Source organism: Mus pahari, chromosome 3 (assembly GCF_900095145.1).
Source record: "Mus pahari chromosome 3, PAHARI_EIJ_v1.1, whole genome shotgun sequence".
NCBI lineage: Eukaryota > Metazoa > Chordata > Mammalia > Rodentia > Muridae > Mus > Mus pahari.
Genome location: NC_034592.1, coordinates 95,726,155 through 95,740,538, shown reverse-complemented (window position 1 = coordinate 95,740,538; position 14,384 = coordinate 95,726,155). Strand labels below are relative to the sequence as shown.

General features: G+C 36.2%; 1 protein-coding gene across 1 annotated transcript; it reads right to left on the bottom strand.

Annotated features, from left to right (window-relative positions):
• Positions 1–2,973: 2,973 nt before the first annotated feature.
• On the bottom strand, positions 2,974–4,057 carry LOC110318524 (olfactory receptor 4F6-like). The gene has a single exon (XM_021193647.1). The coding sequence runs from the start codon at positions 4,009–4,011 to the stop codon at positions 3,061–3,063; it is 951 nt and encodes a 316-aa protein (XP_021049306.1). The 5' UTR covers positions 4,012–4,057; the 3' UTR covers positions 2,974–3,060.
• Positions 4,058–14,384: the final 10,327 nt, after the last annotated feature.

The following is a 14,384-nucleotide window of genomic DNA, read 5'->3' as shown; positions in this document are numbered from 1 at the left end:
CCCTATTTTCTTCTGTATAAATAGTCTGATGCTCAATTTGACAATTTGCATTCAGATACCACACTCTCTTGTGTCCGTGTCTGTTTGTCACCCCTCATTCNCNGNATCCTCGCTCACCTGCAACCAGAGACCCGTTCCCCACAGATCAGGGACCCCAGGAAAGTCTGTCTGCGGCAGAAAACCTTCTCCCTGATTAATCTACCTCTAATTCCTTTTGTTATGCTAAAAGAGCACCATTATAAATTCAGTGTATTCCTCCTGTAGTCAGGAAGGAATCCCAATAGAGCAATAGAGACACCAACCTACCCACAAAACTTTCAACCTGCTGGGCAGTGGTGGCACATGCCTTTAACCTTAGCACTTGGGAGGCAGAGGCAGGCAGATTTCTGAGTTTGAGGCCAGCCTGGTCTACAGAGTGAGAGGACAGCCAGGGCTATACAGAGAAACCCTGTCTCAAAAACAAAAAAATGAAAAATCAAAAAACTTTCAACCCAAAATTTATTCAGTCTACAAGAAATGCAGGCACAGGGTGGAAGGAGCAGGGACAGAGGGAATGGCCAACCAATAACTGGCCCAACTTGAGACCCATTCCATGAACAAACATCAATCCCTAACACTATTAATGATACTCTGTTATGCTTACAGACAGGATAATGCCCTCTTCTGTGAGGCTCCACCCAGCAGCTGACTCAGACAGATATAAACACCCATAGCCAAACAGTGGATGGAGCTTGGGGACTCTTATGGAAGAGTAGGAGGAAGGATTGCGAGCCTCAAAAGGGATAGAAACTCCATAGGAAGATCAACAGTGTCAACCAACCTGGACATTTAGAGTTCTCAGAGTCTGAACCACCAACCCAAGAACATACATGAGCTGGACCTAGGTCTTTTGGGCTGTTGCCTGTATGTGGAATATGTTCTAGTAGCTGGACTGCCTTGTCTGGCCTCAGTGGGAGAGGAAGCACCTAGCCTTACAGAGACTTGAAGAGTTAGGGTGGAGGAGATATCTGGGGGGCTAGGGAGACGCACCTGCTCAGAGTAGAAGGAGATGGTTGGATGGGAGAAGGATTGTGGGAGGGGTGACTGGAAGGGGAAAGTGAGTGGAATGTAAAATGAATAAGTAAAAATATAAAACTAAATTAAAAAATTCAGTGTGTCATTTATCATAGTCATTTATATGAATGTGTTTATGTGTGTATGTGTGTGACTGTGTTTGTGTGTATATATATATGTGTGTGTATGTATATGTGTGTGTGAGTATGTGTGTGTTTGTTTATGTGTGTGCCTATATGTGTTTGTATGCAAAACAATAAACGAAAGTTGACAGCAACTAAACCAGAACAAAATAAAACGCAAAGAATTTTGCAAAGAAGGAGCAGAATCTAGATTTCATTTGCAACTAAGACTGATTAGTTATACCAAGATCAAGAGAAGCTGAAGAGCCAGGACTCTATGGGAAAATAACAATCCCATTAGTATGCTATACATGTAATTTCTCTTTCAATATTATTTCCTGAAGTTCAAGACTGAAGCCAGCATTGGAGCCTTTGGAGGATATTTCAGAGGGGTTTTGGAAAAGTTGGCTCTAAAAAATTTTGCCAGATCATCTATTTTCCAGTTCATGATGCTCTGGTACTGTAGCTGAGGTTCAGTGGAGTGTTTGCGCAAGACATCAATCAAAGATACTGTTTGAAGCTCTTAGCATTGCCTTTCTTCTGTCTTTCTCATAGATTTTTTTTCAAGAGGTTCTGTAGGTAATTTGGGAGTCCATACATGGCAGGTCTGCTTCATATCAGCTGTATAACCCAAACTTGAAAAAAATAGTTATATTCAGGTGACACCTTGTTTGAATCATTGGTAACACAAGTTGTGAGATACTCTTCCTAAATTTTGTATTAATTATAACAATTATATGTAAAGTAAATCATATATGAAAAGCATAATACATTTCTTCCTCATTTTATACATCTATTTATTAATAGTTTTTCATGCTTTTTATATTATAATTTCATTATTTTTCTTCTTATATAGTTTTAAACAAGGTTTATAAAATATTATTATTTTGTAATTTATTACTAAATCAGTATTTTCACATTTTAGCTAGAAAATATTCAAAAACATTTATAATGACTTACAGGTTACACACATTTATTTCAAAAACAACTAGAAAAAGTGTAGTATTTTTCATATACATATGTGTAATAGTAATCTACACCTTTTAGTCTCAAAAATATGTTCTACCTAAAATTATTAGATTTTTCCCTTTTTCCTCTGTAATTGACCACAAAGATTACTTTTCAATTATAACTTCATGTAAAACTGTTAGAAATAGTCAAGTCTACCTGTCGTTAACTAATTCAGACGATAAAAGTCTTGAATTCTTGAATTCATCCAGCTAAAAACCTTTATTTTGTATATGCCTGTTGCTGTACAGATACTGAGAAATTCACAAGGCGGTTGTGCAGATTAGAAAGAGCTATCTCCATCTCTGAGGACCAGTGCCAAAGAGAAGTTTCCATTATTTGAGATGATAACAAAGCACGTTCAGTGTGTGAGGTTTCAGCAGTTGCCATCACTTTCATATGGCATCTGACAGAAATCATATTTTAGGCTGGATTTACTGCATTTCAGTACTTTCAGAAACCAGAAATTCTTTAGCAAAACATGATCAGGTCTGCAGAGAATACCTGAGGAAGCACTGCACAGTAGACTTTAAAACCTTAAGTTGAAGAGACTTTTCAAATAGTTTTTTAGTAAATCAAAAATATTTAATTAAAAATATATATTTAATTAAGCTACAATTACATTATTTATTTCTTCCATTTTCTCCTTTGTATCCCTATTACGTCTGACAACTCTTCCATACCAAATTCAAGGGTTCATTTTCATTTACTATTTTCACATATACATATAAATTATACACACGCACACATGTATACGTACTATATAAAATGTACACACAACTTGCTGAGTATATTCAATATTGCTTGCATGTGTAAGTGTCTAAAGAAGTCTACTCAGTACAGAATAAAAATCTTTTATCCTCGAGAATGTTCTACTTCAATCTGAATCTCTTAAACTGTCAATGAAACTTAAAGCCCTAACAAAGAGTCTCCTCATTGCAACCTTCATCTCATTATTTCTAAGCGTATAGATGAGAGGATTCATAAAGGGAGTGATAATGACATCAAAAATTGCTAAAAATTTATCTATGGGTAAAGTTGGGAAAGGCCACACATAGACAACAATGCAAGGACCAAAGAAGAAAACAACCACAGTGATGTGAGCTGAGAGAGTGGAGAGGGCCTTGGAGGAAGCACCTGAGGAGTGTTTACGAACTGTGACCAGGATGAAGANGTAAGACACAATCAGGATGAAGAAGGTGGCCATGGAGATGAAACCACTGTTGGCAGTGACCAGGAACTCCAGTCTGTATGTGTCTGTACATGCGAGTTTGATGAACCGAGGAAAATCACAATAAAAGCTGTCCATTTTATTAGCTCCACAGAAGGGTAAATTTACAACAAAAGCCAATTGGGCCACAGAATGGATAAGGCCAATGATCCAAGCAAGAGNCAAAAGAACAATGCACATTCTGAGACTCATGATGGTCAGGTAGTGGAGGGGCTTACAGATAGCGATGTACCTGTCATAGGCCATGACTATGAGCAACACCATCTCTGTTCCCCCAACAGTGTGAATGAAGAACATCTGAGTGATGCATCCATTCAAGGAGATGACTTTGTGCTTTCTGAAGAGGTCATAAATCATCTTTGGAGTAGCGATGCTGGACACACCTGTATCAATGAAGGAGAGGTTTGCCAGCAGGAAGTACATGGGGGAGTGCAGGTGGTGGTCTGAGATGATTGTGAGCACAATGAGCAGGTTCCCCAGCATGCTTGCCACATAAAATACTGTGAAGAACAGAAAAAGGAGAATCTGAATTCTCCATGAATTGGTGAGGCCTAGCAACAAAAATTCTGATACCACTGAGTGATTTCCTCTATCCATCAACTTGTGCAAGCTTGACCATGAGTAGACTAGCACCTGAAGGGCACAAGAGGGGAAATTAATTTTTATGCAAAAGGGTTTTCTTGATTGTAAAGTAATGAGCCAAATACAAAAACCTAAAACAACCTGTTGTTTAACAGTGAGATTATACAGAAACACAGAGAGATGAGGTACAGAAATTTTCTATGCTTACATATTTAGGGTGACCTGATGATTTAAACCTAAATTTACTATGATAGTTTACAACCAAGAGAGAAAAAATAGAAGGAAAGTATTTGAACATCTAAGGTGGGTCAAACAAGCTGTACAGGTTCTTGTCCTCACCACCTTCCACATGAGAAATTAGTGCCTTACCTGGATGCANNGTAAAAGAAATGTGTGCTTTCAGCCCCCTGTGCCTTGCTTCCTTACTTTGTTCTGGAATTTGTTTTGTTTAAATTACTGATACATCTTGTTTTCCTAGTTTTTTAATATTCTCATGAATGAAAAAGATAATTTAAACACATTAAAAATCTTTTCACAGTTAAACTAGTGCCTTTTCCTTAATTAAATTTGTTCTTTGATAATTTTATACTTGTGTACAATGCATACTGACCACTCATACCCGTTGCTCACCATATTCCACCCATCCCATTCACACAACCAACAATTCTTTTAATGTTCATATATATATATATATATATATATATATATATATATATATATATATACATTTTGTTTTGTGACACACCTGAATTTAACCAGGTTTACATGTGTAACTATGTGCCCGCAGGTCTGTTTTTTAGAGGCTGGTGTGCTCATTAGAGGGTAGACAAGTGGAGGTATTTCCTTTTCTACACTTCCTTTCCTAGGATCTATCAATAGCTAATAAATAGTACCCCAAAAGTCTTTCATCTTTCAATGAAAATTGTATTCAGTGTCTGTCTGGGACCCAAATGATCTGATTGACTACTCCACAAAATACAAAAGAATATAAATATACATCTCTACCATGAGCTCCAGAAACAACTTTGAAGAATAAACACACCAGTCATGTTTGCCAAAAAGATAATGAAACTCTTCCCTGAGTTAGTCAACTGAATCTGTCCTCAATTGATGGGAATCATTCTCTTAAAGAACTAAGAGAAAATGAGAAACTTCAATCATGTCAGAACTGTAATTCCCCAAAGGAAAACCCAGGAATTTGACTGATGCCTAGAAGTTAAGTGGCAGGAATGAAGACTATGAAGCAAGAAGCTAATAACAGAAGTTAGAAAATATAGTTATGAAAAACTAAAAGGGTAAGAAAAATAAGGGAACATAAAATTTGGAAATATTATGCACTTTCCCCATGTAATGCTTTTTTGTGGTAAGTATTCTACCTTTCTTTTATAACCAGCTTGGAGTCTCCTGAACATCTTCTCGAAAAGCATGAGCAAAAGTCACACATGCTCATTTGATCCTCTTCTCTCTGCTTCTACAACACACAAAGGAAACATGTCAAGAATAAATTGTAGCTTAATATGAGGTCAAACAATTTATGACCAATAGTTGTAGGCTGATCCTCTGTCCATAGTTAGGTTCAACTGATGTCTGCTTTGCTATGAACTATGTGTTCACACATGTGTTTTATTTATGTGGTAGTGCTGTAAGTGTGGGAATTTTTCCAGGTTTAGAGGAGGATAATTTCACATTCTGACTGAGAGCATCACCTTTTCCAAAACAAAGAGCTTTATGTTGTTTTTCCCCAGTAAAAAGCTTCTAATTAGTGTGGTCCACTGAGTCTACACTGCTACCCAGGGAATAAAAAGGACAAAAGACATGTAGAACAAAAGCAGCTCACACATAGATGTTCAGAATAATTTTTGCCTCAGAATGAGTGATTAAAGTAACTGATAAGAAAATCAATACCTCAGAAATCTGAGAGGCAGAGGTGCTAAACAAAAAGTCAACTACTTATTCAAGAATTAGCAATGAAGACTCATTAAATGAGAAACTAGAGTATGTCAAGCTGTTATTCACTTTGGCAATCTATGCCTTCCAGTTCCATACAGTCAATAAGATGCTTACAGGATCATATCAATTGCTGCATTATTAAAATTACATTGCAATCTACTGAAAAACAGAAACTGTAGGAAATAGTCTGAAAATATATATTCCAATAAACTAGAAAATATAAAATGACAAAATACTTAGGGATGCCAGACCTCCTGACATTAAACCTGGAGGGTGCCTACAACCTTAGTAAATACCTGGCCAATGAGATTGAAGCAATAAGTAATTTTCCATCTATGAAATGCACAAAGCCAGGGGAATTCACTGATGCATCCTATAATTCCATTATTGAAGGACTAATACCAATGTGTTTCAGACTATTTTATAAAACATAAAGGGTAAGAACATTTTCAGACCCTTGTTCAAAGTTAGTATTACTCTAATATTAAAACTAGAGAAGGACATGACAAAGGAAATTTTAAACAATTTGTTCTTTTTGTTCAAGAAGCAAAAATGTAAAAAATGTCACTGAAAAGAAATATATGACCCAGCACAAGGGAACACCTGGGCCAAGTAGTGGGAGTGGGTGGGTAGGGGAGCAGGGGTGGGGGGGTATAGGGAACTTTCGGGATAGCATTTGAAATGTAAATAAAGAAAATAATAATAAAAAATTAAAAAAGAAATATAATATGAACAACTTATCATAATTTGCAAACATGAAAAATATCTTTGACAAAATATAACATCCCATCTTAAAGCTAATTCCTGAAGTAACTAGAAATAAAAAATTCATACTTGAGAGTATGATCATCTATCTATGAAAGCTTGAGAGATCACATTGTATTAATGTGGAAGAAGTAAAAATAATTCTTCTATTTTCAGGTATATTAATCGATCGATCAATCATCGATCGATTGATCCATCCATCTGTCCATCCCTCCATCCATCCATCTATTATCTATCTATCTATCTATCTATCTATCTATCTATCTATCTATCTATCTATCTATCCATCCATCCATCTATTTATAGAACAGCAAATATTCTCAATAGTGGTGGTGAAAACACCCTGAAAAGGAGACTCTTTAGTAAGTGGTAAGGAGGGGGAGGGAAAAAGGGGGACAGGATCGAGTATGGGAAGAGACAGGAGAGAATTCCAGAGGGTCAAGAAAATGAGCAGAAATATGTAGCAGAGGTGGGGTGGGGTGGAGAACCACTAGAAAGTCCCAGATGCCAGGGAAGTGAGAGGTTCCAAGGACCCAACATGGATGACACTAACCGAAATATCCAACAAAGGGGAGATAAAACCTGAAGAGACCACTTCCAGTAGACAGGCATGGCCTCCAGTTGAGGGATGGTGCCACCTAGTCATCTCAAAAAATTTAACCTAGAATTGTTCCTGTTTATAGGAAACACAGGGACAAAAAATGGAGCGGAGACTGAAGAAAAGGCCATCCAGAGGCTGCCCACCTAGGGATGCATCCCATCTGCAGACACCAAACCCTGACACTATTGCAGAGGCCAAGTAGTGCTTGCTGACAGGAGCCTGGTATATCTATTCTCTGAGAGGTTTTGCCAGCACCTAACTAAGACAGATGTGGATGCTCACAGCCAATCATCAGACTGAGCCCGAGAACCCCAATGAAAGAGTTAGGGGAAGGACTCAAGGAACTGAGGGGGATTGAAGAACATCAATATCAACTAACTGGACCTCCCCGAGCTCCTAGGGACTAAACCACCATCCAAAGAGTATACATGGATGGGTCCATGGCTCTAACTACATATGTAGCAGAGGATTGCCTTATCTGGCATCAATGGGGAGGCCCTTTTCCCGTGAAGGCTTGATACCGGAGTGTATGGAGATGCTAGAGCAGTGAGTTGGGAGTGGGTGGTTGGGTTGGGGCACACCCTCATAGAGGCAAAGGGGAGGCAGGATGGGATGGGAGATTTGAAGCAGGGAGACAGGGAAGGGGTACAGCATTTGAAATGTAAATTAATAAAATAATCAAAAAAGAAAATAAAATAAAAGAAATATTGCCCCTTCTTTAAAAAAATAAAAAAGTAGATATCTCCATGAAGAATACTTGAAGTAGATCAAGGTTTTTCACTTGTAAAAAAATCAATTCAAGCCTGGTGGTGGTGGCGCACGCCTTTAATCCCAGCACTCGGGAGGCAGAGGCAGGTGGATTTCTGAGTTCGAGGCCAGCCTGGTCTACAAAGTTAGTTCCAGGACAGCCAGAGCTACACAGAGAAACCCTGTCTCGAAAAACCAAAAAAAAAAAAAAAATCATTTCAAAATGAATGAAAGGCATTAATTTAACACATGAGGAAAATATGGCATAAAGATATATGTTCAAGATACATACACAGGCATTGACTTTAAAAATATGACTGTTACAGTAAAGGAAAAATTAGAGTAGTAGAAGAAATGGAACTGAATCAAATATATAGTTTCTATACAGAGTGAAGATGCAGAACCCAGAATGGGAGAGAAGCTTTGACCCATCTACATCTTAAACACAGTCAATAGTCAAAACACACAAAAACTTAATATTAAGCCCCCAAATAAATGATTTCACAAATATGCAAGCCAAGCACAGGGTACCTTCTTGCGGATTGTTGGCCAGAAAGGTCCTAGAAGCCCCCAGTCAACATACCTTGCTTGAACAATATAGAGAAATGAAACTGGAATTAAGTTGAAAGGCTACTCCATGTACTTAGGTTTCACAGGGAGAGATGGTTTTACACGGGCTGCTAGGCGAGTGAAGCCATCGACAGTCTTACCCAGCTTGAACGTTATGAGCTATATTGGTCTGCTATGCAAGATCTGTTCCTTTATGCAATAATGACCTGTTGTTACAGAGCTAACCAGCTATCTGTGTTTGGATTGAAGGTGACCCCAAAGGAGGGAATCCATACTGTATGCTGTTTTGCTGTTCATTTTTATATGTGCAGTGTTTTTTAAATTTCTTTTTTATTTTTATTTTTATTTTTAGGCATTTTCTTTATTTACATTTCAAATGTTATCCCCTTTCCTAATTTCCCTTCTGAAAAATCCCCTATCTCCTCCCCCTCCCCCTGCTCCCCAACCTACCCACTCCCATTCCTGGTCCTGGCATTACCCTATACATAGAGCCTTCACAAGAACCAAGGGCTTCTCCTCCCATTGATGACTGACCAGGCCATCCTCTGCTATATATATAGCTAGACAAGTTCCACCATGTGTTTTCTTTGATTGGTAGTATAGTTCCAAGGAGTTCTGGGGGTACTGGTTAGTTCATATTGATGTTCCTCCTAAGGGGGTTCAGAATCCTTTAGCTCCCTGGGTACTTTCTCTGGCTCCTTCACTGGGGACTTGGTGCTCTGTCCAATGGATGACTGTGAGCATCCACTTCTGTATTTTTCAGGCACTGAAAGAGCCTCACAGGAGACATCTATATCAGACTCCTGTCAGCAGGCTCTTGTTGGCATCTGCCTAGTATCTGTGTTTGGTGGTTGTTTATGGGATAGATCCTCAAGTGGGGCCGTCTCTGGATGGTTGTTCCTTCAGGCTCTGCTCTGAACGTTGTCTCTGTAACTCCTTCCATGGGTATTTTGTTCTTCATTCTAAGAAGGAACAAAGTATCCAAACTTTGGTCTTCTTTCTTCTTGAGTTTCATGTATTTTGCAAATTGTATCTTGGGTGTTCTAAGTTACTGGGCTAATATCCACTTATCAGTGAGTACATATCATGTGTGTTCTTTTGTGATTGGGTTACCTCACTCAGGATGATATCCTTTAGATCCATCCATTTGCCTAAGAATTTCATAAATTCATTGTTTTTAATAGCTGTGTAGTACTCCATTGTGTAAATGTACCACAGTTTCTGTATCTATTCTTCTGTTGAGAGACATCTGGGTTCTTTCCAGCTTCTGGCTATTATAAATAAGGCTGCTATGAACATAGTGGAGCGTGTGTCCTTATTACAAGTTGGAACATCTTCTGGGTATATGCCCAGGACTGGTGTTGCTGGATCTTCCGGTTAGTACTATGTCCAATTTTCTGAGGAACCTCTAAACTGATTTCCAGAGTGGTTGTACCAGCTTGCAATCCCACCAGCAATGGAGGATTGTTCCTCTTTCTCCACATCTTTGCCAGCANCTGCTGCCACCTGAATTTTTGATCTTAGCCACTCTGACTGGTATGAGGTGGAATCTGAGGGTTGTTTTGATTTGCATTTCTCTGATGATTAAGGATGTTGAACATTTTTTCAGGTGCTCTGAGAAGTGCAGAGTTTTTTGATTATCTTTAATTATATAACAGTGTGAGCGTTCTTTTCAATGGCTTCAAGGAATTTAACTTTTTTGGTAAAGCATAATTTCTAAATTTACTATTGTTTTCAGTTTTTTCACTTTCAAATGTTACTAATTAGAATGAAGCTTTGTACAGTTAATTTATGCAGAAATGCATAGTTATATACTATATTAAGAGGAAGGCAAAAATATAAAATAAAATATAAAATAAAAATAAAAATATATTTTTGCCTTATTACTAGAAACATTGTTGATTTTTTTAGTTTGAGCTGAAGTATCTTGTTACCTGGGGAAATGTAAAAGGCATTAGTAAACACTAAACAGCTTTATAATATTTTTTATTTAGCATACCTGACAATTAACTATTCTCTCATGATGCATGAATGATCTTAGCCTCTTCTACTTGAAAAATCAGGAAGTATTTATTGATACAAAAACTGAAATCATAAAAGTTATATTTTCCTATCTATTGACTTTTTAAAAGAGTTGGGCATATACTGATCATCTCTAGAACAGAATAAGGTTATTGGAAGTCTTCCAGTGTGAGGAGTGTCATTGACACTTGATAAAAAATATAATTTGACATGGTTACCGAATAATCCAGTGCTGAAAACACACTTTCACTTTGTAATTTCACATTTTAGATATAACATGGATAATTTCAAAACAAATTAATTCCTAAAACTACTAGGAATTATATTTTTCTAGTTTTTCTATTCTTTATATGTAATGTTGGTACTAATTTTTTTATTTTTCTTTTATTTTTTATTATCTTTAATCTTTTCTTTACAGTCCAGTTGCTATTCCCCTACTAATCCTTCAACAGTTTCTCATCCCATTCCTCCTCCCCCTGTTTCCAAGAGAATGTCCCCATCCCCACACACCATCCCACTCCACCACTCAGGGCTTTCCCACACCATGGGGTCTCAAGTCTCTCAAGGGTTATGTGCATCTTCTCTCATTCAGGCCAGACCAGGCAGTCCTCTGCTGTATATGTGCCCGGGGCCTCATATAGCCTAGTATATGCGTTGGCACTAATTTTATTTCTGAACAATAAGTAGAAGAGATAAGGTAAAGAGTTTTAACAAGTAGTAATAATTTAGGGGTGGTAGAAAGTGAAAAAGAATCAGAATAACATGGAAGGTTTGAAAGAGATATTTTGGGCATGCTGGTGAACAGCTTGGGAGATGAACACAGAAGGATTGTCATAAGTTTGAGGCCAACCTGGGATACAAAAATACACTATTTCAGAAAAAAACTAAACATTTAGTTTTTGCCAAGTCTTGCAAAAAGCTTTGAAGTCATTTTGTTTTATTTTTGTATGTATTTATTTGAAAAGGAGACATAATCATTTAAATTTATATAATAATTAAAAATAGAGATGTTCTTATTAATTCGAGAAGTGAAACTACAAGAGGTTTTAATTGAGTGCCTGAATGAGCTTGCAGTATTTCTTTATTGAGGAAGAAATACACACATGATGGTTTACATGAGCACTGTTTGATTGAGTCATTGATCTTGATGTCTCTGTATTAGGACTTAATTCCAAATATGTTGATAATTCAATACAAAATATATACTCTGTCTATAAAGACTGAATATCTTGGAATATGTCTACCTGCATTTATTAGCTATGTTTAGATCAAGGGAAACAATTACTAATTGTTGCAAATCATTGGGTGTTCTTTCTTATTATGGATATTTAATTAGTTATGAGTGTAAAAAATGAACTTATGAAACAGCACTTTCAAATACAGCTACTCTGAAAGCAAAGACAATTCTAAACACCATCTTTTAGGAGATTTCTCTACAGGAATTTATAGCTTCTATAAATGTGAAAATTATGTCCATTTAGAAACTTCTACATGACTTTATTTGTACTGAAATTTAGCTCTTGACTCTGTTGACTTCCATTTCTAATCTTCCCAATTTATCGTATATGGTATCTTCTGGTATTTTTTCCCAACTTATATCTCATTCTTCTTTAGTCATAAGTCACCATACTCAGCTAAACTTACTTTAACTCATATCTAATTCATACTAGATGAAGGGGATCACAAATAAAAAAGACAGGTAAATTCATAGCTGACAGTGAATTGAGAACATCTTCCAAGTTTTAAAACTTGAAGATACCATAATAATAACTGTTACCTTATACACTAATTAAAAAGAATTAAAAGGGAGAATGGATTTATGAAACATATCACTATGTTTAATGAACATATGCCAGTATATACTTACGATAACATAACTGGTTACTGTATATTATTGTTATAATTATATAGTTTCTAAAGGTTAGCTCTGAAAATCTGTGCTTGTCATTACACATAAATTATCCATTATTTTACTGAAGCAACCTGGTTTCTTTTTCTCCTCATAGTTGTACACATGCTATTCAATTTCTCTAGGAATGTTTTTAGATTTTTCTCTTTAATCTCATTTATTTCTACTCTTCCCTCCAAATCTTTAAGTCTATAATCCCATAATTTCTAATTATCAATCTATAATTATGCTCAGTCTATTTCTCTATCTCTTTTGACTACATAATAACGCACTTTAATGTTGTTTTAAGCATTAAAATATCCTTTTTTATGTTTCAACAAAATTTTGTATCACAGTCTGTGATTATGAGTTCTGTGGCACATTGGCTGGAAGAATGTTGTAGTCTTTAGGTTTATGGACATTATGGTCTATTTGGGAAGGGATTTTAATGAGTTAGACTTGTAGTAAACTCTTAAAGAGACACACTAATGTTCTTTGAAAGCAAATACTTTCAGATTTAAGTTTGTGGTTTAATCACTAAGCTAATATGGATATTATATATTGTTAAATAGGAGCCACTTATATTTTGAAAAATCTCTTATTAAAAGAAAAGAGTTAATGTATTTTGGAATGTCTTTCAGTGAAGTTTTTTTTGATACTCACAGCTTGCTAACACTTAGTTTCTATTCATTCATTTATACCATGAGTCCAGATCATTCATGTGCAAATGGAAAATGTAAAGTAACATTAACATTTTACCAAACAGTTTTATATGGAATAGTTACATGCTGGATATGTGATTATGTTAATTATGTTATTCCTAATTGTATTATAAAGTATTTGGTTTAAAAATGTGTTCAATAGACAAATAGACTGAGAGTCAGGGGCTGATACCTACTACTGATTTGATGGTGGATGAACCACGTAGTAATTTTTAAATCAGAATTCAAAGCCCTTATCATGTATATTGGATTATGTTTCTTTATTAATCAAGAGTAAAACTACAATAAAATATATTGAATTTTGTCACCAGTGTTGGACATAATGTTGTTTACTACATTGTTCCTTTTAGTTGGTTGTTTTCAAAGCATGTACTATGTACTCTGGGGTAGTGATTCTAACATACTCTTACTGGTCCATGTACCAACGCTTTGAGTTTAAATTGAGGAATTTTAATTTTATTATGATAGAAATGTTTCTAAGCATCTACTGTTTCTGTGTCTGACATAATGCACACTGGGAACTGACAGTTACAGAAAGGCTTACACCTCACTTGTTAATTATGTCAGAGAATACAAATACACATGTGACATTTGTATTCAATATGCTTTTTAGTATTTGGTTAGTATTATAAAAGGTTTAGTCAATTTTAGGGATGGTAAAAATAAATAAAAAGAGCCATAAGTTTGAAAGAGAGCAAGAAGATGTATATAGGAGTGCTTGGATGGAGAAAAGGAAGAAGTAATATACCTGGATTATAATATAAAAATAAAATAAATAAAATCAATGCTAATAATACAAAGAAAGACCTCATAGTTTGGTTAATCATTTAATAAACCTTGATGTTCTCTGCTTTGCAGAAGTAGGTGGGTGGAAGAAGGGCTTATTTGCCAACATAAGATTGTGTTACTGGACTTCAAAAGGAGGTTGTTTTCATGTGTGCACTAGGTTGTAAATTAATCTTGAAACAAAATCAGCTGTTTCCATGTTGGCGAGTTACCTCTCTCAAAAGGAATATATCTGTACCCACTATGAGGGAAACAGAGGAACATGAAATTCAGAGAGAGAGAGAGAGAGAGAGAGAGAGAGAGAGAGAGAGAGAGAGAGAGAGAGAGAGAGAGAGAG